Consider the following 23729-nt stretch of genomic DNA (forward strand, 5'->3'; position numbering starts at 1 on the left):
GTGGGGCCGCCGGGCCGGGGCGCTGTGCGCGGCGCCGCGGGGGCTGCCGGGAGTTGTAGTCCGAGGGGGCGGGGACTCGCCTTCCCAGCGTGCCCCGCGCGGAGCCCGCGCTCCTGCCCTGCTCGCGCTCTCTCGCTCGCGCTCCCCGGGGGCTCCTCGGCGGCGGCGGCAGCGCGGGGGGCGGCGGCGGCCGGGCCTAGGCGGCTCCGACCATGTCGGGCGAGGAGGAGGCGGCCGAGCTCACCATCGCCGAGGACCTGGTGGTGACCAAGTACAAGATGGGGGGGGACATCGCCAACCGTGAGTGCGGGCCGCGGCCGGGCGGAGGAGGGGGGGGGCGGCGGCGGGGAGGGGGCACCGGGGCTTGGGCCTGGGCGGGGGGCGGGGGTGCCCGGTGAGGCGGGGAGGGATGGGGGTGAGCGGCGGGGGGCGGCGGGCCTGGGGCGGGCGGTGAGGCCTGGGCGACCCCCCCCGCCTGTAACAGCCGCCTCCGCACGCCGGTGATGGCGGGGAGTGGGGGGTGCGGGCCGCCGTTACCCCCGGGGGCTCCCCGGTTCCCCCCGGCCTCGGCCCTGCACGGCGGCCGCTGCCGGCACGTGGCCTCCGCGCCCCACGTGCACCGGCGGCGTGTGGGGGGGGCAGGGCCTGCCGCCCCTCTCCGCCGCTGCTCGCCCCCCCGCCCCGGCCGCGCTCTCTGCCGCGGGGGGGTCGGGAGCGGGGCCCGGGCAGGCGGGGCCGGTCCGGCGCGGTCGCTGCCCACATCCTGCCCGGGGCTGCCCCGCTCCGCTCTTTTGTTCGGGGCTGTAACCCCCCCCCCTCCCCTCCCGTCCCCGCCGGGCAGGGCAGCCGCTCCCCCGGGGACCGAGCCCCGCCGTGCTGGGGGGGCCCCCGGGAGCGGGGGGGAGCGCCGGGCTCGGCCCTGGCAGCGCCTTTCCCCGGCGGGGAGCCCCGGCCTGCGCGGGGGAGGCTGCCCGGGACCGGCCCGGGACACGCGTCGTTCACCCCTAAAACTTTGCCCCCCGCCGCCCCGCGTTATTTCCTTCTCTCTGTTGTTTTTTTAAACGCTGATTTTTGCTGTCTCACGACTGGTGCTCGGCTGCCCCTCGCCGGGGGTGACAGCTGCTCCCAGAGCCGACCGGACCGGTTCTCTGAGGCCTCCCCGGCGGTTGGAGCGGCCCCGGCCCTGGCGTGTCCCGCACCAATTGTTGCTGACTTCGACGCTTCTCTCTAAGTCATCGCTCCTGCCGGTAACTCGGGAGAGAGGCTGCGGCCCTGGGGGCTCCCCCTCGGGGGGGCACGTCACCCCTTTGCCTCCGCTGGGCAAACTGGACCTGCTGGGCCAACTGGACTTCACGGCGTGTCCCGAGCGGGGCTGCGCCAGGGCGCAGCCTCTCTCCTCCCTTACGGGCGGGGAGAGCAAACACAGAACCGTGGCAAAAACTTCAGGATGCCTCTCGGGTTCCTGTCAGAGCGAGGTGCTTTTAATGACAGAAAGTGTTTTTATTTCCCCAAAGGCAGGGCCGTGTTCCTCGGCCGGTGCTATCGCACCGTCTGCGTCTCGGTTTCTCTCGCAGGCTCTGGCCAGCCCGTCTCGCCGTTTATCTCTGCGCCGTGTTTGTTTTAACGTTTCCTACCCTCACCTCTCCGCGTCCTGCCGTCCCCGAGCATCTCGTTATCAGAGCTTTTTCTGTACTTAAAAACATTCCCGATTTGTCACCGTTTGTGGCGCACGGGAACGTGACTGGAGGGAGCTGAAATTTTAATTTTTCACGCGGGCAAAAGACTTCGGGTTTTTACTCGGTGTCAGAAAAATTATGAAAACCTGCTTGCTTGTAAACAGCCCCTTCAGCACCTCCAAGATATTTCTTGCTGTCGTACCCAGAACGGGCGCCCTCGGTTCCAGAAATCCCCCCCAGTAGAGGCACTTCACAAAACAGCCTCTTGTAAAAACAACGTGGTCACAGAACGAGGAGAAACTCTGAGGATGCCTTTTACCCCAGGATGTGAAAACCTTCCGGGGTGAGCTCTGGGACTCCCCAAAAGTGTCCCAGCTGGAGAGAGGAGGAGGAAGGGGACGTAGCGGCTCGGGGCTCCGCCAGCGACAGCCAGAGCAGCTCAGCCCTCGCGCTGGTGGGGAGCCCGTCGCCATGTGGCTCCTCCAGCAGCCCCCGTCGAGGCGTGGGGGGAATTGTCCTGCGGTGTTTTGACCAAAGTTGCCGCTTTTACCCTCGTTTCCCTTTTCCCTGTCCAGCGCGCGGCGCCGTGCCCTGCGGCAGAGCCAGAACGCGGCCGGCGCTCGCGGGCGCTGGGATTCGCCCAAACGCGGGCGCAGGCAGCAGAACCTCTCGGCGCTGCGGGGCGAGGCCCGGGGGGTTCCTGTGCCAGGCCGGGCCGCGAGGAGCCACGCGTGTTCCCTTAAACCACGTTTGTGCAGAGCGAGGGAGCGGCTGGGCCGCGCAGCTCCTGCGCCCGGTGCCGCTCGTCCGCGGCGGCAGCCCCGGCTCCTTTGATGTGCTGCGCGTCCCGAGTCCTTCCCAAACCAGTTTCTGGAGCTCTGACTTCTCCAGCAGGAATGTGGCGGAGCGCTGTTGGTGCTTTGTTTGACAGAGCGCGGCCTGCGTGCGCCGGCGGCCGGAGCTGCCGTGCTTCACCTGCCGCGCACGGTCCCCTCCGTGGAAACCCCCTCCAGAACAACGTCACGATCTCAAAAAAAAAAATTAAAGTGGGATCTCTGCCTGTGTGCCGTCCTGTCGGTGGGGAGCCCAGTCCAGAGCCTTGTTCTCTCTTGGAAAAGCCGCGCGGGGGTTGAGGCCGTTGACCGTTGCCGGGCCTCAGCAGCTCCGTGTCGTTTGGGTTCAGGGGTCCTGCGCGCCGTGGTCGAAGCGGCGAACTCCGGAGCGTCGGTTCTCTGCCTCTGCGAGAAGGGAGACGCCATGATCATGGAAGAGACCGGCAAGATTTTCAAGAAAGAAAAAGAAATGAAGAAAGGTGAGGCCAGCTCCGCAGATATTTCCAGCGTTGCCCCGTTGGGTGGCTGCAGCGAACGGGCGGGAGCACAAGGAGCTCTGCTCTGGGCTAATTAGTGGAAGAAATTGGCTGTTGGTCCCAGAAAGTCAATTTGAACCCAAATCCTCCTGCCTGCCCTGCTGGTCCCCGGGGAGCCGCGGGTTCCTGGTCGCCCCAGGATCGGGGAATCACCGGCCTGCAGCTGCCGGGGCCGTTGGGTGACACTGGAGTGACCCCCGGGGGCTCCGTCACCACCGGGGCAGGAGGAGAGTCACCGGGGGGGGACAGGCCATGCGCCACGTTCCTCCTGGGCTTTTGGCCAGTGGCTTGTGGCACGGGGCGTTGGACAGCGGTTCAGAATCCGAAATCCTGAGGGACGGGCCCCGGCGGTGCCGTGATCTCACGGGACGTTTCCTTCCCCTCCGCAGGCATTGCCTTCCCGACGAGTATATCCGTAAATAACTGCGTCTGCCACTTCTCCCCCCTGAAGAGTGACCAAGATTACATCCTCAAAGACGGAGACTTGGTCAAAATGTGAGTGTCTGCTTGTACCTGGGAGTTTACTGTTGGCATCTGGGCTTTGCTTCTAATCCTTCTTGCTGCGTTAAATTACTTCCTCGACGCGACTAATTAAAAGAATCGAAAAACTCGTCAAGTGAAGCGCTCGAAAGACACCGGAGTCTTCTGACACTTGTAGAAGCCACACGAGTTCCCCGAGCCGGGACGTCCCACCTCTAATTAACTCTCTTTGTGTTGCAGTGACCTGGGAGTCCACGTCGATGGCTTCATAGCGAATGTAGCACACAGTTTTGTCATAGACGCCTCAAAGGTGGGTTGGTGACGGGCCGGTGGCTCCTCCCGCGGCCGCTCCTGGCGCCAGGGGCACCCGCAGGTCTGGTGTCGCAGCGGCCACGGGCTGAAAACATCCCTTGCCTAAAAATCCCCCTCGGGAGGACAAGGGCTGAGCGTTTCGACACGCACAACTTTGCAAGGTTACACATAATTTGAGACAAACCCCGTGCGCGGCCGGCGCTGGAGTGGGGCGGACTGGGCAGACTGGTTTTGCTGCCCCCTCTACTGGCCAAGGCAGAGGGAGCTGAGCCTTTGCAAAGGGGCCACTTGTATTTTGCACCCCAAAACTGGTCCCTGCTGCCCGCTCCCCCCGCTCGGGGCTGTTGCGGTGACCGAGCCACGCGTACGGAATTCCTGGGGTGTGCGACGTCACACAGGCTCGGAGCAAATTTCCAGCTTTAGTCCTGGGAGGAGGGCGGTGGTCTGGGCCTGGCGGGGGATTTTTCCTCCAGTGGCTGTGAACGACTCGACGGGGAGAAGCCACAAAAAGTCTGTACTGAAATCTCCCCAGTTGTGTTTCGGCTGCAGGAGAGGCTCGCTCTGGTTTTGGCCTTGGACGGGGGTGTGCTTGTACCGGGGTGTCCCCGGGGTGTCCGGGTGGGTTGCGCCTGCTGCCCGTCGGCTCTTTGCACGGGGCAGGGACCAGCGGTGGGGCTGGGGGGGCGCCTCCACCTCCCAGCTCGGGGAGAACCTCCATCTCCACGCGCTCAGAACGGGCCTTGCTAATAAGAAGGAGCGTGCCTTAAGCCCTTATTTTTCTCCTCTTCCAGGAAAACCCCGTGTCGGGCCGTAAAGCCGATGTCATCAAGGCGGCTCATCTCTGTGCCGAAGCCGCTCTGCGCTTGGTGAAGCCGGGAAACCAGGTGAGTGACACCTCGGGCCTGGGGACACGGCGGGGGGGCCTTGGCAGGAGGAGCCGCCCAGCGACGGGGGGAGTCTGGCAGCACCTGCCTGCAGGCAGCTGGGGCGGCTGAGCTGACCCCCCGTTACGCCTCGGTTTTGTTGAGACCGGATTAAAAACGGCAGCCTGGTGCTGTTTCTCCTTTTTCTGAAGGTGTCGGAGCACCCGTGGGTTGCAAAACACTGTCAAGTTAAAAAGCAAAACAAAACAAAACAACCCCTGTCCTGCTTGTGGCTTGAATTTTGTATCTTAACGTGTTTTCGTGTGTCCTTCATCCAGAACACACAAGTGACAGACGCCTGGAACAAAATAGCCCACTCGTTTCACTGCACGCCGATCGAAGGTGAGGCCGGGCCGCGCGCTGGGGCCTGAGCTCCCTGGGCAAATTCTGGGGAACGTTTCCTGGCTACCAGGCTTTAAACGCAGCAGCCTTTGCTAAAAAAAATCCCTTCAGAACTCTCCAGATTATTCTTCCTCCCTCTTTTTTTTTTTTTTTTTTTGTCTCCAATTTTTAAAGATGCTTTAACGTAGGAACAATAGACGTGGGGTTCTGTGGCTGGTAGGTAGAGTCCTGGCTCGCAGCCTTGCTGCCAACCCCGGGCAAACGCCGTGGCCCTTTGTTTTCCCACTTGGCCACTGGTAGTTAAACCCCTTTGGCAAGCGCACAACAGCAGTTTGTAGTGTGAGAGCCCCTGCGAAGGAGCCCGGGGTATTTCATTTCCTTCCAGCTCTAAACCGATTCGCGTTCCCTCCGCGGTGGCGGGGGAGCGGGAAGGCGCCGGGGCGGCTCCTGCTCGAGGCGAGGCCACTGGCTTCTTGTCTGGATGGTGGCCGGAGCGCTCGGCCTGGCGCTGGGCACGTGCCGACGCCGTTCTCCCAGCCGCTGGCATCACTCAAGTCGTTCTTTCAGCCACAATTACATTGGTCCATTATTAGTTAAATTTCCTGAAATACCGTCGAGCTGGCTCGTTCTCTTTGCTCGCCTTAGCCCAGCCTTGGAACATCGGTTCCCTGTTCCTTGTGTGGGATGGCTTTGTGGGTCTCCTCAATGCTTTTTGCTCCTTTTTCTGTGAAAAAAAAAAACCAACAAAACCATGGCATCAGCTGCAGTGAGGAGGCGGCCGCTCGCACTGTCAAGGGAGTTTAAGCAGCCACTGTTTTGGAAACAGTCAAGTGCCGTAATTATCGAGGCACTGGCAGCAGCATAAGGCCCCGGCTGATGAAAACAAACGGAGCTGTTGGCAGCTGGGGTTGTGCTTCCCCTTCCCGGCGAGACGGGCGACGGTCCCCGCGGGACGGGGAGACGGGGTGGCTGCGAGTGCTTCTTCCTGGGCTTGGGCTGGAAGGTGAAGCGTAGGACAGAGGGGGAAAGCCAAGCAACCCCCCCCCACCCGCCCTGTGAGCGCTGTACAGCCGAGGAACGGGGGAAAGGACCGAGAGTTGCCGTTAATTTGACGTTCAGCATCTTTAAAAACACCCGAGGGTGGCTGCGGGTTCATCTCCGGCCTCATCGAGGAGGGGCAGCGCCTGCCGGGGCCTGCGGCTGCTCCTCGCTGGCCAGGAAGCGTTGGGGGAGCTGGGGGGGGCTCTGGGGGAGCCCCCTGCTCGTGCTGACACCCCGGAGCGTTAATAACGGGAGCGGCTGGTTGGCGGCTCGGAGGCGTTAACGGATTCTCCTCTGGCGGCAGGGATGCTGTCGCACCAGCTGAAACAGCACGTGATCGATGGAGAGAAAACAATCATCCAGAACCCTACAGACCAGCAAAAGTGAGCATCGCCCCTGGGGCTGCCGCTTCCAGCAGCGCCGGGGAGGGCTGGGGTCGGGTCCAGGACCGGGGCATCGGGTGTGTTCGCACTGGGGCGCGGGGCTGCTCCCCGGGTCGCCTCTTTCTCGACGTTTCTGACCCGGCGCAGCAGATCCGTGGCCTGTCGCGCCCTGAGCGTGGCTCTGTGCTTGGGCGCTGTCCCGAGGCTCCTCGCTGGCACCTCCGGGTGTTGGTTTCTGTGCGGTTTCTCGGGGGGGCAGCTGGGGGCTGCCAGCAGAACACCCGCCTGTCGCTGGTTGGAGCGGTGGGTGCTCGTCGCCCGGAGCCGTGCCCGGGCCTGGCGGGTGTCTCGCAGACCCTGCCCGCAGCCCGCGGGGTGGTCATCGCTCTCGGTGGCATCTCGGGGTGGTTTTGGACCTAACGAGCTGGATCTGTCACTCCGTTCTGTTCCAGCAGCTCCTTTGCCCTGGGGATCCCTCAGAGTCGGGTCTCACGCTGAATATTTAACACTCTGAGGCTTTAAACCCAGCGCTCGGACCAAGTCCTCGGGCGCGGTGGGGCTCTTGGCCTGCCTAGGACGTGGCCACAAGTTCAGGGAGCTGCTGAACGTCCGCGGGGCCTCCCAGCCCTCCGGGGGGACGGAGCTCTGGCCCCTCGCTGCTTCTCTGGGCCGGCCCGTGACCGATGAGCTCCCGCTCCTCCGCGCAGGGACCCGCTCGCTGTGGCTTCGTGCTCGCAGACCTGGCGAAGCCCAGTGTGGGCCTGTTTGAGGCCCTGTGGCTGCGTAGGACGTTTTGTCGTCTCTATTTACTGTCCTTTGACTCACCAAACTTTCTTTTTATTTTTTTTCATCCAGGAAGGACCATGAAAAAGCAGAATTTGAGGTCCACGAAGTTTACGCTGTCGACGTCCTCGTCAGCAGCGGAGAGGGAAAGGTGAGTGCGGTGCTGCCCGGGCGCGGCACTCAGAGCCCCCGTGTGCTCCAGCCGGCCACGTCCTCGGGGGTTCAGGGGAATACTTGTTACCGGGGTACCGCTGTATCTGTTTGGGTGGGGACTTTTCCATCCCCGGGGTCGAGGGGTGCCTCCGCCGCGTCGGAGGTCGCTGGGGCTGCGGGGGGGCCGCGCCGCTCCCCGGGGCCCTCAGCGCCGTTTGCGTTCGCAGGCGAAGGATGCTGGGCAGAGAACCACCATTTACAAAAGGGACCCCTCCAAACAGTACGGCTTGAAGATGAAAACCTCCCGTGCCTTTTTCAGTGAGGTGGAGAGGCGCTTTGACACGATGCCATTTACTCTCAGGTATTTGCTCTTTCTCGTGGCTTCCCGGCGCGTTCGGAGCCGGGGGCTCTGTGGGAGCAAAACCGGCGGCAGCCTCGGCCGCTTGGCGTTGGGGTTGGCTGTGTTTGAGCTGGGAGTGGGTGTAGGAAGGATGTCAGAGGCTTAAGCAGGAATCCCAGGCAGGGCCTGAGGATTTGAGAATCTCCTGTGCCTCGTGTGGCAGGTGGGGAGCCAGGAATTGTGGCCGAAAATAAAACGGGGAGGGGCGGAAGCCAGGGCGCAGCGTGCGGAGGCGAGGCCGTTCCAGTCAGCTTCTCTAAGTTACACGTTCCCAGACTGAGGAAACAACGTTCACTCGACAGACCCTTTCCATCCCTAAACCCGCTCGCCCTTTCCGCCCCGGAGGGGGCAGTTTGCCCACCGCTTTGGTCACCGCAGCACCACGCTGGCGGGGCGAGGGGGCCGCCTCCAGCCCGACCCCGGGGGCGATTCCCAACCCTGCGGGGTGGAATCTGGCTTCGAGGAAAGGGCCTGAGCTGGGGCGTGGCCCCGTCTCCTCCGCAGGGCGTTTGAGGATGAGAAGAAGGCCAGGATGGGGGTGGTGGAATGCGCCAAGCACGAGCTGCTCCAGCCTTTCAACGTCCTCTACGAAAAGGAAGGTGAGTGCTGGCGGTGGGAGGGTGGAGCCGCCTGCGGACGGGCGAGACCGGCGCCGAGTGTCGCCGCCGTGTAAATACCAGAGATGCGCCTCGAGGGCCTCGGGATTTATCCTCCGGGAAGCTCGCTGCCCGTTGGCTTCTTTTGTTCTGGAATCGTTCCAGTGATGAGATGGATTTTTATTTTTTTGTGGAGCGGTTTCCTGGGCAGGAGGAGAGGTGGATGGTGGAGGCGCTGGCGTGGTGCCAGAGCGGGGCCGGTGCCGAGGGGCTCGTTCTGCCCTGGCTGGGGTGGGTTTGAGAATTCCCGCGAGTGCCGGTGTGGTGACAGCCCCGGAATGGAAACGGCGTCCGTGGGGAAATCCCAGCCCAGAGAGCCGGTGGGTCGGGTACTGTGGCCGGGCTCTAACGCCCGTTTCCGTCTTGCAGGAGAGTTCGTTGCACAGTTCAAATTCACGGTGCTGTTAATGCCCAACGGTCCGATGAGGATAACCAGCGGCCCCTTCGAGCCGGAGCTCTACAAGTCGGAGTTTGAGGTGCAAGATGGAGAACTGAAGGTTGGTTTCGAAAGAGCAACAACAGACAGACGCGGCCCATCGCGCGGGTTTGCGCCCCTCAGGGGGAATAACACCCAGAAGCCTCCGCTGGGGAGGGGCTGAGGCGTGAGCTTAGCAAGGACGGGGTTTGCTTAGGACCAGGCTGGGCCCCGATCTGCGCCCAGCACCAGCTCTAGGGGCTCGTTGTGGCCCGGGAGTGGCTGCGGAGCCTCCGAGCTGGGCAGGGCGGGACCCCGCGGCCTTCCCGCTGCTGCCGTGGGGACTCGCGGCCGGTCGGGGCGGCTCCGCGCCGCTGCAAAGGCCTTTCCCTTCTCTCCTGTCAAAACCAAACCCAAAGCGTCGGCTTTCTAGCTGCTTACGTTTCCTTCCTGCATCCAGGCCCTTCTACAAAGTTCTGCCAGCCGGAAGACCCAGAAAAAGAAGAAAAAGAAGGTAATTTGGCCACATCTCGTGGGGACCGGTGGCCCGTTATCTCCTGCAATCTTGCGCCCAACCGTCACCCGGGTCCCGCCGGGCCGCGTGTTGGGCTCTCGCCGCCCCCCCCCTCGGTGTTTCCCTGGCTCAGGGGGTGGCAGCCGCGGGGGAAGGGGCCTCCGGGGGGGGCTGCGTCGTCCCGGGTGAGCCCCGCGCTGACGGCGCCCGTGGGTTTGTGTCCGCAGGCCTCCAAGAACGCAGAGAATGCCACCACGGGAGAGACGGCGGAAGAGAACGAGGCTGGCGACTGAGCAGCTCCCGCTCCCTCCATGTAGCGCCCGATTCACACACACTTTGCCCCTTTTCCCACCCCCCAAAAAAAAAAAAAAAAACAAACAAAACAGAAGCAAAAGAATCTGGCACTGTTTGTCTCTTACGACCAAACCACAAACAGTCTGGACTTCCCACTGACTACAACCAGCTCCTCTTGACTTTGCCAATGAGGGAGGATTCTCTCAGCCACTTCAGACTACTTAAAAAAGAAAGCAGAAAAATAAAATCAGGAGTTAAATCTAATCTATATCCACTCTTTCTAACCCTTTACGCTCCCCGTACTTGAAGAGGTGAACAACTAAGCCGATCCCAGCGAGAGAGGGAGTGTAGAGAGCTGCTGCTTTCTTCTTCCTCCTCCCCCTTTTTTTTTTTTTTTTTTTTTAAATTTTTCCCTTTACAGATTTTTTTGGAGGAAAAAAAAAAAATCAACCAAACCAACAGCTGATTACACCCCAGAAAGTGCCCCGTGTTTAGCGATCTGGTCCGCGGGGACGGCGGAAGGCGATCGGCCTCGGGGCAGAGGGTTTCTCACTCTTTTAACCTCTAGATTGTACATTTATAATTGGGAAAATTATCAAATTTTACGTCCCCTGTGAAACTGTAGGCTCCTCAGTCTACTCCGTTCCGTCTCTGCCTTGATTTACCTATAAACGCTCTATTTTTTAATACGCCGCCGTGGCGAGCTCGTTTTTAAATCAATTGTCCAACTTGCTGGGAAGCCGACGCCGTTCCCCGGCGGCAGCTCTGCGGAGGGGCTGCCCGGTGCTGGGGTTCCCTTCCCCGCCGTCCCGGGGAGTTTTATCCTTCCCCGGGGCTGGTTTCCGTGGCCCGTGAGCGTGTTCTGCTCCTTCCCGGGCGTCTCCCGCCCACCCGCGCTCCTCCGGCGATGGGAAATGCTGCAGGAGCCGTCGGACCGGCCAGGGGTATTGCTCTTTTATAGTAAATCTTTTTTAAAAAACAGAAATAAATAAAAAAGAAAAGAAAAAAGCCGATTGAATTACACGTAGTTGAATGTGAGGTTTTTTTCTTTGCCGATACCCGCTGATGGGCTCCATGGTGACTCCCCTGTTGTAGCTGAATTTGGGAAAAACTCCGGCCTCTAAAACCGCTCCCGGGCATCTCCGCAGGCACCAGCGCTTCCTCGGCAAGATCTGGGTTTTCCACCCCAAACTCCACACGTGCAAATATTACCAAAGTCAATAAAAGAGAATAAATGATGCGCTATTTTTTTTTTTTCCTGAATTTTTCCATCTCTCTCTCTCTCTCTGTTCCTGTTCTCAAAACTCTTCCAGCCCCGGTGGGGCTGAGGGGCCGGGGATGGACGTGGGGCCCTCGCCCAGCGCTGGCTGGAGCCGCCGGGTCTGAACCGTCACCTTGAGGGGGAAAAAAAATCCTCCCCCAGGAGGAACGTTTGAGCGTTTTTAAGCAATATTCTGCCCTCTGTCAAGCAGGGCAGAGCTGGCCTTGCTCCTAGTCCACAGTCCAGATTTATAAACCACTGAGACTAGATGGAGGTTTATTTAATTTTCTATTTTTAAAGAAAAAAAAAAAAAGTACAGTTACGTCTCGATACAAGCAACAAAAATCCGGTTGCTAAAAAAAAATTGTGACACGCAGAAACTCCTGAGAACTATAACAGACTTTTGACTTTTTTTTTTTTTTTTTTGTCTGAATAAACTTGGCTAGCGCCGAGCTCCCGGGCCGGGGAGCGGCTCTGCTCTGGGGGGGCGCGGGGGGCCGCGGGGTCCCCCCCGTCCACCCGCCCCCGTCCCCGGTGCTCCCCGAGCCCGCGGGGCGCGGCCTCTTCCCGCGGGGCTGCGCAAAATGGCGGCCGGCGGGCGGACTACAGCTCCCGTCGTGCCTCGGGGCGGGGACTACATCTCCCGTCATGCTTCGGGGCGATGACTACAGCTCCCGTCGTGCCTCGCGCCTCAAAGGGGCGGAGCCACGTGCGCTTGCCTATAAATAGGCCCCGGCGGGCGCCGCGGCCTCTCTCGGCCGCAGCTGCCGCCATCTTGTGGGCTCCCGCCGCCGCCATCCGCCTCCATCCGCCGCCCGCCCGCCGGGACTGAGCGCGGCGCCTCCGCTCCGCCATGAGGGCCAAGGTGAGCGGCGGGAGGGGCCCGATGGCGGCTCATCCCCCCCCCGGGGGGTCCCCAGGAACGGCTTGGGGGGGTCGCGCTGTGGCCTGTGGAGCCGCGGGGGGGGTCCGGGGGGCTCCGTTGCAGCGGGACGCGGAGGGGGGCGCCAGAGGACGCGGTCGGTGCGCGGGGGACGCCTGTGGGGGGTGCTCGGGGGTGTTGGGGGCCGGGGGGAGGCGGAACCGGGGTCTCTGGGTACGTGGGGACGGGGCGGGGGGGGCTGTTGGGGGGTTCCCATCCCGGGAGGGGGCACCTGGGTGCTGCGGGGACCGGGACCGGGGTCTGCGTCCCCGCCGGGTCGGGCGGGGGCCGCGGCCGCAGCACGCCCGGTACCGGCACTAACGGCGCGTCCTCCTCTCTCCTCTCCCCTCCAGTGGCGTAAGAAGCGCATGCGCAGGTACGTGGGGCTCCCCCGGGGCCGCCGCTCCCCGGTCCCGCCCCAGCGGGGAGCCCGGGGGGTGCCCGGCCGCCGCCTCGTCCCCCCGCGCGGGGTCGGTCCCGGGGCCTGAGCGCCGCTCTCTCCCCCAGGCTGAAGCGCAAGAGGAGGAAGATGAGGCAGAGGTCCAAGTAGGCCCCACCGCGGAGCTGAGCGGGGCCGGGGCACAGGGCCGCCGCTACCGGGGAGACGTCCCGGTGCCCCGGGGAAGGGGCCCGGTGCCGCGGGAGGGACCCGCTGCGCCGGGCCGGTTGTACGCTCGGTGGCGGCCGTTGTGCCGCGAATAAAGCTGGTGGTATTGGGACACGGTGTGGTGCCTCCGGGAGCGGCGGGGACCGGGGCGGGGCAGCGGATCCTCCGGGACCGGGGTCACGGGGCGCGGCTGGGGCGCGACGCCGGTACCGGGGAGGGGAGGGCAGCGCCCGTCGGGGGTCCCGCTGCGACGGAAGGAGCCGGCGGGGTGCGTGGAGAGAGCGGCGCATTCGTATGACGTCACGGTGGCGGAAGAGGGCGGAGCGTTGCACGCCGGGAGACAACGTGCTACTTCCGGGTCGCCCCGGAAGCACCATAGAGCACTTCCTGCCCGGCGCAGAGCGGCGGCCGGAAGGGGCCGCTCATTGTTGGCGCTGGAGGACCCGCGAGGAGGCCGCGAGCGGGTGAGTGCGGGCCCGGGCCGCGCCGGGGACGGGACGGGCCGCGCCGCGACCGGGAGGGGCCCCGCTCCGCCGGCCCGGGGCCTCCGCGGCGTCCGCCCCCGCCCCGCCAGGGGCCCGGCCGCCGCCAGGCCCGACCGCCGGGCCTGCCCCGGGCCTGCGGGGCGGTTGCTATGGAGACCCGGCGGGGGGGCCGCGCCCGCTCCGCCCTCCCGGTGCGGCCCGGCGGTGCTCGGCCCGGCGGAGCTGTCACGGGGCGGGGGTCCCTCAGGCCGGCACCCGGCCGCGCCCGGGTCCCTCCGGCCGGCGCGGGCCGCCCCCGGTGACGCCGCCGGTACCGGCGGCCCGGGGGAGGGGCCGTGAGGGGCTGCCCGGTCCCCCCCAGCCCGGGTCTCGGTGGCGCCGCGGTCACGCCGGCACCGGACAGGAACACCGGGGCTGCACGGGGCCGCCTGGGCCGGCTCCCTGGAGGTGCCGGTGCCCTGGGGTAGTTGTTTCCACCCCCCCCGGTACCGGGAGGCCGCTCCCGGTTCCACCCCCTCACCCCCCTCCCTCCCTCCCGCAGCGCCCGGAGCCCCTCGGCGGCGGCCAAGATGCCCGACCGCGACAGCTACAACAACGGCAGCAGCGGCGATGAGGTGGGCGCCAACGCCGACGACATCTGCCGCGATTTCCTGCGCAACGTCTGCAAGCGGGGGAAGCGCTGCCGGTTCCGGCACCCCGACATCAGCGAGGTCACCAACCTGGGCGTCCGCAAGAACGAGTTCATCTTTTGCCACGACTTCCAGAACAAGGAGTGCGTCCGCCTCAACTGCCGCTTCATCCACGGCACCAAGGAGGACGAGGACTGCTACAAGAAGACGGGGGAGCTGCCCCCGCGCTTGCGGCAGAAGGTGGCCGCCGGGCTGGGCCTCTCGCCCGCCGACTTGCCCAACAGCAAGGAGGAGGTGCCCATCTGCAGGGACTTCTTGAAGGGCGACTGCCAGCGCGGCGCCAAGTGCAAGTTCCAGCACCTGCAGCGGGACTACGAGTACGAGGCGCGGGGCATGGCGGCCCGCGAGCAGGGCATCGTCCCCGCCGTGCGCCGCTACGACCCCTACGACGCCATCTACGACCCCGACCGCTACGACGACCACGACCCCGTGCTGAAGCGGCGGCGGGTGGACGGGCTCCACTTCGAGACCTACGAGTACAGCTTCGCCAGCCCGCGGACGGTCGAGTACCGGCTGCTGGAGGAGGAGAACATCCTGCTGCGCAAGCGCGTGGAGGATCTCAAGAAGCAGGTGAACAACCTCTTGGCCACCAACGAGGTGCTGCTGGAGCAGAACGCGCAGTTCCGCAACCAGGCCAAGGTGATGACGCTGAGCTCCACCGCCACCGCCACCGAGCAGACTCTGGCCCCCACCGTGGGCACCGTCACCAACTACAACCACAGCATCGCGCAGACGCACACCACGCTCAGCAGCCAGGCCCTGCAGCCCCGGCCCGTTTCCCAACAGGATTTGGTGGCTCCCGCCGGAGCGCAGGCGGCTCCCCCCGCCAACGCCGCTCCCCCCATGAACCCCGAAATCACCCCGCTCTCGGCCGCCTTGGCCCAGACCATCGCCCAGGGCATGGCTCCCCCCGTCTCGATGGCGCCGGTGGCCGTCTCGGTGGCGCCGGTGGCCGTTTCCATGGCGCAGCCGCTGGGCGGGATCACCATGAGCCACGCCACCACCCCCATGGTGACGTACCCCATCGCCTCCCAGAGCATGAGGATAACGGCCATGCCCCACTGACCCCCCCGCGGAACTGAGCCCCCGGGGGCCGCGGGAGGACGAGGAGGAGGAAGGGCAGACCCCTCCCCCTGCCTGGGGACAGCGGTGGCAGCTCCTGCCTGGAGGGGGGGGGTGTGGGGGGACCCCCCTGCCCCGTTCCCGGGGCTTCGCGCCTCCGGCCGCACCCGCCGCGCGGGGGGTGTCGGTGAAACCTGGCGCGCGGGGGTTGGGGCCGCTCCCCCCGTGCGGACACGGCCCGGTGCCCCCCCCGCCCCGCGCCGGGTCTGTGTCCCGGTGTGTGGGGGCAGGGGGGGCGGCACCGGGGACCCCCCCCGTGCCCTGTAACGTTTTCAACTATTAAAACAACCAAAAGCTCAACGGCGATCGCAATCCCGTGCCCCCCCCCCATCGCACCGGCTCCCGGGATGGGGTTGGGGGGGGGGGGCAGCCGGTGGCCCCGGAGAACGGAACGGGGCTGGGGGGGGGGACGGACACACACACACAAACGGAGGCACCGGGAGCGCGCGTCGTTCCGCGGCCACGCCCCTCGCTTCGGCCACGCCCACATGCGAGCGGGGCGGGGCTTCCCGGCGGGGCGCGGCGGCGGCGGCGGGATGGAGCGGCGGGGCGCGGAGCGGGGCGCGGAGCGGGGCCCGGCGCTGGCGGCGCTGGGCGCGCTGGGCCGGCGGGCGCTGTGGGCGCTGCCCGCGTACGCCGCGGGGCTGCTGGGGCTGGGCGCCGCCGCGCTGGTGCTGGCGCTGGCGCTGTACGCCGGGTGGCGGCGGCGGCGGAGCGCCCGGGAGCGCTCGCTCCGGTTGGCCGCTCAGCTGCAGCGCGACGAGGAGGCCGCGGTCCGCGCCGCCGGGCTGGGCGCGGCCCGCGGGGAGCTGCCGGCCTGGGTAAGCGGGAGCTGCCTCCCCGGTATCCCCCGTTATCCCCCGGTATCCCCCGTTATTTCCCGGTATCCCCCGTTATCCCCCGGTATCTCCCGTTATTTCCCGGTATCCCCCGGTATCTCCCGGTATCCCCCGTTATCCCCCGGTATCTCCCGTTATTTCCCGGTATCTCCCGTTATCCCCCGGTATCTCCCGTTATTTCCCGGTATCCCCCGGTATCCCCCGGTATCCCCCGGTATCTCCCGTTATCCCCCGTTATCCCCCGGTATCTCCCGTTATTTCCCGGTATCCCCCGTTATCCCCCGGTATCCCCCGTTATCCCCCGGTATCTCCCGTTATCTCCCGGTATCCCCGGCACCGCCTCGGGATCTTCACCCCCCCCCCCGCCCCCTCCAGCTGCAGCGTCCGGTTCCGCACCGGGGACACCGCACTGCGGCCCCGCCTGGGACACCCCCCCCCTCCCCGCGCCGCCGTCCCCGTTCGGGCTCCCCCCGAGCTCCCCCCGCGCCCGCCCGGACGCTGCGTCGCACCCTCGGGCCCCCCCGCAACGGGGTGACACCCCCCCCCCCCGGGTACCGCCCGGGGCCCTTCCGGCAGCGCCGGGCCCGGCCGTGACTCACCGGGCCCGGGGGGGCCGTTTCCTGCCGGGCCGCGGGCTGGGGCGGGCGCGGGGGGGCCGTGAGCACCTTCCTGCCGTGCAGGGGGGGGCCGGGACCCCCCCACCGGGACCCCCGGGAACGGCCACGGCGCGGCGGGATGATGGTGGCAGCTGCGGGGGGGGTGACACCCCGGGGCGGCCCCCCCACCGGCCCGTTTGGGGGAAATTGAGGCACGGGGCTGGATGGGGCCCCCCCCGGGACCCCCCCATCGCCCCCCCGTGACCCCCCGCCCGTCCCCCCGCAGGTCAGCTTCCCCGACGTGGAGAGGGCGGAATGGCTGAACAAGGTGAGGCGGCCACCGTCCGTCCGTCCCCCCCCCGTGTCCGTCCCTCCCTGCGTCCCTCTGTCCCCCCGTCCGTCCCCCCGTGGCCGTCTGTCCCCCCGTCTGTCCCCCAGTGTCCCTCTGTCCCCCGTGTCCCTCTGTCCCCCCATCCGTCCCCCCGTGTCCGTCTGTCCCCCCGTGGCCGTCTGTCCCCCCGCCCGTCCCTCCCCGTGTCCCTCTGTCCCCCCACGTCCGTCCCCCTTTTCCATCCATCCGCCCGTCCCTGCCTGCGTCCCTCCGTCTGTCCCTCCATACCCGTCCCTCCCCTGTATCTGTCCATCTGCCCCCCTCGTCCATCCGTCCGTCCCCCCGTGTCCGTCCGTCCGTCCACCCGTCCGGCTGCCGGCAGGTCCTGGCCCAGGCCTGGCCCTTCTTCGGGCGCTACATGGAGAAGCTGCTGGTGGAGAACGTGGCTCCGTCCATCCGGGCCTCCAACACGCACCTGCAGACCTTCACCTTCACCAGGGTGGACATGGGCGAGAAGGTGGGACCCCCCGGGGGGCGGGGTGACCCCACTGCCCCCCCGTCACCCCCCCTCACCGCTGCCCCCCCCCCCCCCGCAGCCTCTCCGGGTCCTGGGGGTCAGGGCTCACCCCGGCGCCCACCAGAAGCAAATTCTGCTGGACCTCAACATCAGGTGAGCGCCCGGAGCCACCCGTGTGCTGAAAGCGCCGGGTCTCGGTCCCCTGGGCCCCCCCCCCGCGGCACAGCAGCTGCTGGAGCTCCCCCTCGCCTCGGGGGGGGGGGGGGGCGGGGGGTGCCAGTGTCCCCCCCCCATCCCTGCGTCCCGTCTCCGCAGCTACGTGGGTGACGTCCAGATCGACGTGGAGGTGAAGAAGTTCTTCTGCAAGGCGGGGGTGAAAGGCATGCAGGTGAGGGGGGGGTCTCCGCCCACTCTGGGAGGGGCAATGGGGAGCTCCTGGGGTGGGGGGCTGCGGCTGGGCGGGGGGGTCACAGCGCTGCCCCCCCCCAGCTCCACGGGATGCTGCGGATCATCCTGGAGCCCCTCCTCGGGGACGTGCCCATCGTGGGGGCTCTCACCATGTTCTTCATCCGGCGCCCGGTGAGTCTGTGTCCCCCCCCCGCGCCCCCAAAGGGACCGGCAGCCCCGGCCCCCCCCCGACAGCGCGTGGCGGGGGTCCAGCCCCCCCAGTCTGACCCCATTTCGCCCCCCTCCCCAGACCTTGGACATCAACTGGACGGGGATGACCAACCTGCTGGACATCCCGGGGCTGAGGTGAGCCCCGGCGCGGCTGCGGGCCCCCCCGCGTGCCCCCCCGCGCCGTGACCGTGCCCCCCCCGCAGCTCCATGTCGGACACGATGATCATGGACGCCATCTCCTCCTACCTCGTCCTGCCCAACCGCCTCCTGGTCCCGCTGGTGCCCGACCTGCCGGAGGCCGCGCAGCTCCGCTGTCCCCTGCCCCGGGTGAGGGGTGCCCGGAGCTGGGGGGGGATCCCCGGGGTGATGGGGGGGGCTCCCCTGCACCGGCTGACCCCCCCCGCTCCGCAGGGCGTGGTGCGGGTGCATCTCCGGGGCGCCCGGGACCTGCGGTCCAAGGATCGGTTCATGGGGGGGCTGGTGGGGGGCAAGTCGGACCCCTACGCCGTCCTGCGCGTCGGCACCCAGGTCGTCACCAGCCGCGTCATCGACAACGAGCTCAACCCCACCTGGGACGAGGTCTACGAGGTCAGGACCCCCCCCCAAAAAAAAACCACCAAACACAGGGACCCCCCCGGTTCCTCCTCGTGGCCCCCCCCAGACCAGCTGCGGTTGTGGGGGGCGCAGGGACCCTCCAAACATCCCCAGCTGGGCCGTGGGGGCAGGAGCCGGACACGGGGACCCCCCCGTGACGTCCCCAGCGTGGCCGTGCAGGGGGGGGGGTGTCCCCTGTGACCCCCCCACGCTGACACTGTCCCCCCCCCAGTTCATCGTGCACGAGGTGCCGGGGCAGGAGATCGAGGTGGAGCTGTTCGACAAGGACCCCGACCAGGACGATCTCCTGGGCAGGTGCGGGGGGGCCGCACCCCCACACTGGTGACAGGGGGGGGACACCTGCTGCCCCCCCCGGCCCCCAGGTCACGGCCTCCTCCCCCCCAGGATGAAGCTGGATTTCGGGGAGGTGCTGAAGGCTCGGGTGCTGGAGGAGGTGGGTGCCGGGGGGGCCGGGGGGGTGCGGGGGGCCGGGGGGGCCGTGCTGACCCCCCTGCCCCCCCCGGCCCGCAGTGGTTCCCGCTGCAGGGGGGGGGCCAGGGGCGGCTCCACCTGCGCCTGGAGTGGCTCTCGCTCATGGCCGACACCTCCAGACTGGACCAGGTGAGCGGGGCTCAGCCCAGAGACGAGTTTGCCGGGGCTCAGCCCACCTGAGGGCGGGGGGGGGCAGCGTCTGACCCCCCCCGCGTGTCCCCCAGGTTCTGGAGAGGAACCGGACGATTGCGGCCAGACCCGACCCCCCGTCGGCCGCCATCCTGGTCGTGTACCTGGACCGGGCTGAGGAGCTGCCCGTGAGTTGGGGTCGGGGGGGGGCTCAGGGCTGCCCGTTCCCTGCCCTGGGGGGGGGTCAGAGGTTTGCGGGGCCCCCCCCGACCCCTCGTTTTTGTGCAGATGAAGAAGCCGGGCAAGGAGCCCAACCCCGTGGTGCAGGTGTCGGTGCAGGACGTCACGCGGGAGAGCAAGGTGGGCTGGGGGGGCCCCGCAGAGGCGGGCGGGGGGGTTCAGGGCCCCCCCCCCGGCCATGGCGTGGGGGGGGGACACACACTCTGACCCTGCTCCCCCCCCAGGTCGTTTACAACACGTCTGCTCCCGTCTGGGAAGACGCTTTCCGCTTCTTCCTGCACGACCCCAGGAACCAGGACGTGGACATCCAGGCGAGAGCCCGGCCCGTGGCCCCCGAGACCCCCCCGGCCCCCCCGCTCCCTGTCCCCCTTCCCCCCCCCGAGTTTCTCCTCCCCCCCCGAGTTTCTCCTTCCTCCCCCCGAGTTCCTCCCCCCCCCGCCTTAAGTTTCTTCCCCACAGTTTCTCCCCCTCCAGTTTCTTATCCCCGAGTTCCTCCCCCCACCCCCGTTTCTCCCCCCCCCGTTTCTCCCCCCGGTGCCCCCGGATGCCCGTGACCCCCCCGGCCCCCCCCAGGTGAAGGACGACCCCCGGCAGAGCTCCCTGGGCTCCCTCTCGCTGCCCCTCGCCCGCCTGCTCGACGCCCCGGAGCTGACGCTGGCGCAGCCCTTCCCGCTCCAGCGCTCGGGGCCCGGCAGCCGCCTCTACCTGAAGCTGGTCCTGCGGGTGAGAGGGGGGGCTCGGGGGGGGCCCGGGGGGGGCCCTGCCCTTGCCACACCCCCCCCCAGCCGCTGACCCCCAGCCCCACAGGTGCTCTTCTTCGATGCCCCCGAGAATGGCGGCCCCCCACCCGCCCCCCCGGGGCAGCCGGAGCCCCCGGGCAGCACCGGTGGCACCCAGCGGCCCCCCCGCGCCAACCCCGACCCCCAGTTCGGCACCGAGGTGGGGGGGGGGCTGGGGGGCATCGATGGGGGGGCTGGAGGGACTGGGGGGGCGGGGGGGGGGGCTGGGAGGGAGAGATGTGGGATGGGGATGGGGGGGTCGCGGGGGGGCAGGGGGGGAGCGGGGGTGGGGGGGGCACGATGGGGCTCAGGGGGTTTCTGGGGAACAGGACGGGGGGTGTGGGGGGCAGGGGGGGTGTCAGGGGACGGGGGGGGCAGGGGGGCACCCAGCGTGTCCCCGTGTCCCAGCACGTGCTGCGGATCCACCTGCTGGAGGCCCAGAGCCTGGTGGCCAAGGACAATCTCTTCGGGGGGGCGGTGCGGGGGCGCTCGGACCCCTACGCCCGGGTGCGGGTGGCCGGGAGGAGCTTCCGCAGCCGCGTCGTCAAGGAGGAGCTCAACCCCCGCTGGAACGAGGTCTACGAGGTACCGGGGGGGGGCGGACCCCCCCCTGCGCCCCGGGGGTCCCGTTACCCCCCTACCCCAGGAGGGGACCCGGGGCCCCCCCGTGACGCCCCTCCCTGCCCAGGCCGTCGTCAACAACATCCCGGGGCAGGACGTGGAGTTCGAGCTCTTCGACAAGGACCTGGACAAGGACGATTTCCTGGGCCGGTGGGTGCTGGGGGGGGCACGGGGGGGGCACGGGGGGGGCTGTGGGGTGGCCCCTTCCCTCCCCATCTCACCAAACATCCCCCCCCCCCAGGTGCAAGGTGCCGCTGCGGCGGGTGCTGAGCGGCCGCGTCGTGGATGAGGTAGGAGAGGGGCTGGGGGGCGGGGGGGGGCTGCCCCGGGGGGGGCGGCTGCCCCGCGGGGGGGTCTCACCCGCCCCCCCCGTCCCGCCAGTGGCTGCCGCTGGAGGACGTGAAGTCGGGGCGGCTGCACGTGCGGATGGAGGCCCTGACCCCCACCCCCAGCACCGACCTCCTCGAGCAGGTAACGGCCCCCGGGGGGGCTGGGGGGGGCACGGCGGACCCCGAGCCTCGGCGCCCCCCCCCCACGTCCCCTCCTGTCCCCGTGGGCCTCGATGGGACCCCCAGCCCCCCCCCCCTGCCCCCCAGGTCCTGCACACCAACAGCCTCCTGCAGCCCCCCCGGGGCGAGGAGCTCTCGGCCGCTCTCCTCTCCGTCTTCCTGGACCGAGCTGCCGAGCTGCCGGTGAGTCCCCCCGGACCCCCCCGGGCCCCCCCGGACCCCCCCGGCCCCATCCCCATCCTCATCCTCCTCCTCCCCGCTGCCCCCCCAGCTCCGGAAGGGCTCCAAGCCCCCCTCCCCCTTCGCCAGCCTGGCCGTGCGCGACGTCTCCGTCAGGACCAAGGTAAGACACGGGGGGGGGCTGGGGGGGGCCCTGGGGGGCCGAGGGGGGGTCTCTCACCCTCCTCCCGCCCCCCAGCCCTGCGCCCCCACCGCCGAGCCCGTGTGGGACGAAGGCTTCTCCTTCCTCATCAAGCGGCCGCACGTGGAGTCGCTGGAGCTGCAGGTCGGAGCCCCGCGGCGGGGGGGGGTCGGGGGGGTCCATCCCCGCGGCGGGGGGGGGCCGGGGGTGCTGACGAGCCTCTGCCCGCAGGTGAAGGACGAGGGGGGGCAGCCCCTGGGCGCCCTCAGCCTGCCCCTGCCCCGGCTCCTGGCCTGCCCCGGGCTGGCGCTGGACTCCTGGTTGCCCCTGGCCGGGGGGGGCCCCGGCAGCCAGATCCTGCTGCGGGCGCAGCTGGGGGTGAGTGGCGGGATGGGGGGGCCGGGGGGGGGGGGCACTGAACACCGCCCCCCCTCACCCCGTGTCCCCCCTCGCCCCCCAGGTCCTGGTGCCGCAGCAGGTGGAGGAGGGGGCCGGTGGCGCGGCCCCGGCGGGGGGGGGCGACGCTGCCCCCCAGCCCGCGGAGGAGGAGTTTGGGGCGGGGGGGCTGCGCCAGCGCCTGCCCCCGGCCGACAGGTAGGGCTGGGGGGGGGCTGAGGGGGGGGGGCTGAGGGGGGGGGGAGCGCAGACACCCCCCCCCGGAGCATCCAGACACCCCCCCCCTTCACACCCCGTGTCTGCTCCCCTTGTGAACCCCCAGCCGGGGTGGGCGGGACCAGGCATGAGCCCCCCCCCCCCCCCCTCCATGCTGGGGGTCCCGGGGGGGGGCCCCTGACCCTCTGCCCCCCCCCAGCCCCCCCGAGCCGGCGGAGGGTCCCCTGGGCCGGCTGCAGCTCACGCTCTGGTACCACCGCGACGAGCGGAAGCTGGTGGCCATCGTCCACGGCTGCAGGTGAGGCCGCGGGGCCGGGGGGGGGCTCAGGGCTGGGACCCCCCCCCCCCCCCCGAGCCGTGTGTCCCCCCCCCGAGCCGTGTGTCCCCCCCCCGAGCCATGTGTGACCCCCCAGGAACCTGAAGCCGGTGTCGAAGGAGCTGCCGGACCCCTACGTGTCCCTGGTGCTGCTGCCCGACCGCAGCCGCAGCTCCAAGCGGAAAACGAACGTGCAGAAAAAAACCCTGAACCCCGACTTCAACGAGAGGTGTGAGGGGGGGGACACGGGGGGGGCGGCCCAGTACGGCCCAGTACGGCCCAGTACAGCCCAGTCTCCCCAGGTTCGAGTGGGACGTGTCCCTGGAGGAGGCCTCGCGGCGCAAGCTGGAAGCTCACGTCAAATCCACCGGGTCCTTCATGTCGCGGGAGAAGGAGGCGCTGGGGAAGGTGGGGGGGGGCCGGGGGGGCCGGGGGGGCCGCGGGGGGCTGGGGGGCCCCTTTGAACCTTTTCTCTCCCCCAGATCCATCTGGACCTGGCGCAGGTGGATCTGGCCGAGGGGGGCCCCCACTGGTGAGTGGGGCTGGGCCGGGGGCGGTTTGGGGGGGCTCCTCGTGTGTCTCTCTGGGGTGGGGGGCTCTGCCCCCCCCCCCCCCGCCCGCCCCCCCCGCCTCACCTCACCTCGCTCCCCCCACAGGTACGAGCTGCGGGACGAGCGGAGCAGCCCCTAGAGCTGAAGCGCCCCCCCGGGCCCCCCCACTCCCCATCGTGCCTGGGGGGCAGTGGAAAAGGCGAGGGGGGGCCCCCCCGCGCCCCCCCATCTGCTCCTGCTGCCCCCCCCCACCGCCCCCCCACCGCATCGCCACTGACCAAAGACGCTCCGGGGGGAAGGGGGGGGGCCATGCCGTGCCCCCCCCCGTGCCCCCCCCGACTGTTACATACCTCGTGCCTTTCGCCCACCGAGGAGCCTCCCGGCGCCGGGGGGGGCCCGGCCCCCCCACCCCGGGAGACGCTTTCGTTAGAGCCGCTGCCACCGCCACGACGTCCCCGCGCTGCCACCGCGCCGCCCCCCCCCGCGCTGCCTTCCTGGGGGCGCAGCCCCCGTGTCCCCCCCCCCCCAAACCCCGGGGGGGGGGCGCACCGCAGCCCCCCCCGCGCTAATAAAGGAGGGAGGAGACGGCAGCGGCTTCGTGTGCTCCGGGGGGGTCCGAGGGGTGTGTGTCCCCCCCGGTGACATCCCCCAGACTGGGGGGGTGTCCCCAAAATTGAAGCGTCCCTGGGGGAGGGGGGGGACCCACCGAGGGAGGGGCCCCATGGGGGTGTCGGGGGTTCCCTCGGGTGTCCCCATTGTCACCCCCCCCCCCCCCCTTGGGGGGTCCCCAGGCCCTG

At 68.3% G+C, this 23729-nt stretch overlaps 3 protein-coding genes and 1 long non-coding RNA gene across 4 annotated transcripts; all 4 read left to right on the forward strand.

Annotated features, from left to right (window-relative positions):
* Window positions 1-91: 91 nt before the first annotated feature.
* Window positions 92-10979, forward strand: PA2G4 (proliferation-associated 2G4). Its single transcript, XM_074929676.1, has 13 exons — window positions 92-300; window positions 2860-2988; window positions 3435-3540; window positions 3766-3835; window positions 4629-4721; window positions 5039-5102; window positions 6448-6526; window positions 7382-7460; window positions 7690-7823; window positions 8367-8461; window positions 8888-9015; window positions 9394-9447; window positions 9675-10979. The coding sequence occupies exons 1-13, from the start codon at window positions 213-215 to the stop codon at window positions 9738-9740; spliced, it is 1185 nt and encodes a 394-aa protein (XP_074785777.1). The 5' UTR covers window positions 92-212; the 3' UTR covers window positions 9741-10979.
* Window positions 10980-11722: 743 nt separating this feature from the next.
* LOC141971964 (uncharacterized) lies at window positions 11723-12643 on the forward strand. Its single transcript, XR_012635338.1, has 3 exons — window positions 11723-11867; window positions 12278-12300; window positions 12432-12643. It is a non-coding gene; the product is annotated as an uncharacterized LOC141971964 (long non-coding RNA).
* Window positions 12644-12922: 279 nt separating this feature from the next.
* Window positions 12923-14885, forward strand: ZC3H10 (zinc finger CCCH-type containing 10). The gene is made up of 2 exons (XM_074929587.1): window positions 12923-12995; window positions 13558-14885. The coding sequence occupies exon 2, from the start codon at window positions 13586-13588 to the stop codon at window positions 14768-14770; it is 1185 nt and encodes a 394-aa protein (XP_074785688.1). The 5' UTR covers window positions 12923-12995; window positions 13558-13585; the 3' UTR covers window positions 14771-14885.
* Window positions 14886-15363: 478 nt separating this feature from the next.
* Window positions 15364-23453, forward strand: ESYT1 (extended synaptotagmin 1). Its single transcript, XM_074929437.1, has 31 exons — window positions 15364-15648; window positions 16549-16590; window positions 16976-17110; window positions 17190-17263; window positions 17426-17498; window positions 17600-17689; window positions 17808-17863; window positions 17932-18055; window positions 18140-18316; window positions 18555-18637; window positions 18728-18776; window positions 18854-18943; window positions 19039-19131; window positions 19232-19303; window positions 19408-19494; window positions 19757-19906; window positions 19991-20122; window positions 20371-20547; window positions 20651-20733; window positions 20825-20873; window positions 20965-21054; window positions 21180-21275; window positions 21364-21435; window positions 21511-21597; window positions 21685-21831; window positions 21914-22047; window positions 22265-22363; window positions 22479-22610; window positions 22684-22789; window positions 22864-22913; window positions 23038-23453. The coding sequence occupies exons 1-31, from the start codon at window positions 15364-15366 to the stop codon at window positions 23069-23071; spliced, it is 3168 nt and encodes a 1055-aa protein (XP_074785538.1). The 3' UTR covers window positions 23072-23453.
* The last annotated feature ends 276 nt before the right edge of the window (window positions 23454-23729 follow it).

This window comes from Athene noctua, chromosome 30 (genome assembly GCF_965140245.1).
Source record: "Athene noctua chromosome 30, bAthNoc1.hap1.1, whole genome shotgun sequence".
Classification (NCBI taxonomy): domain Eukaryota; kingdom Metazoa; phylum Chordata; class Aves; order Strigiformes; family Strigidae; genus Athene; species Athene noctua.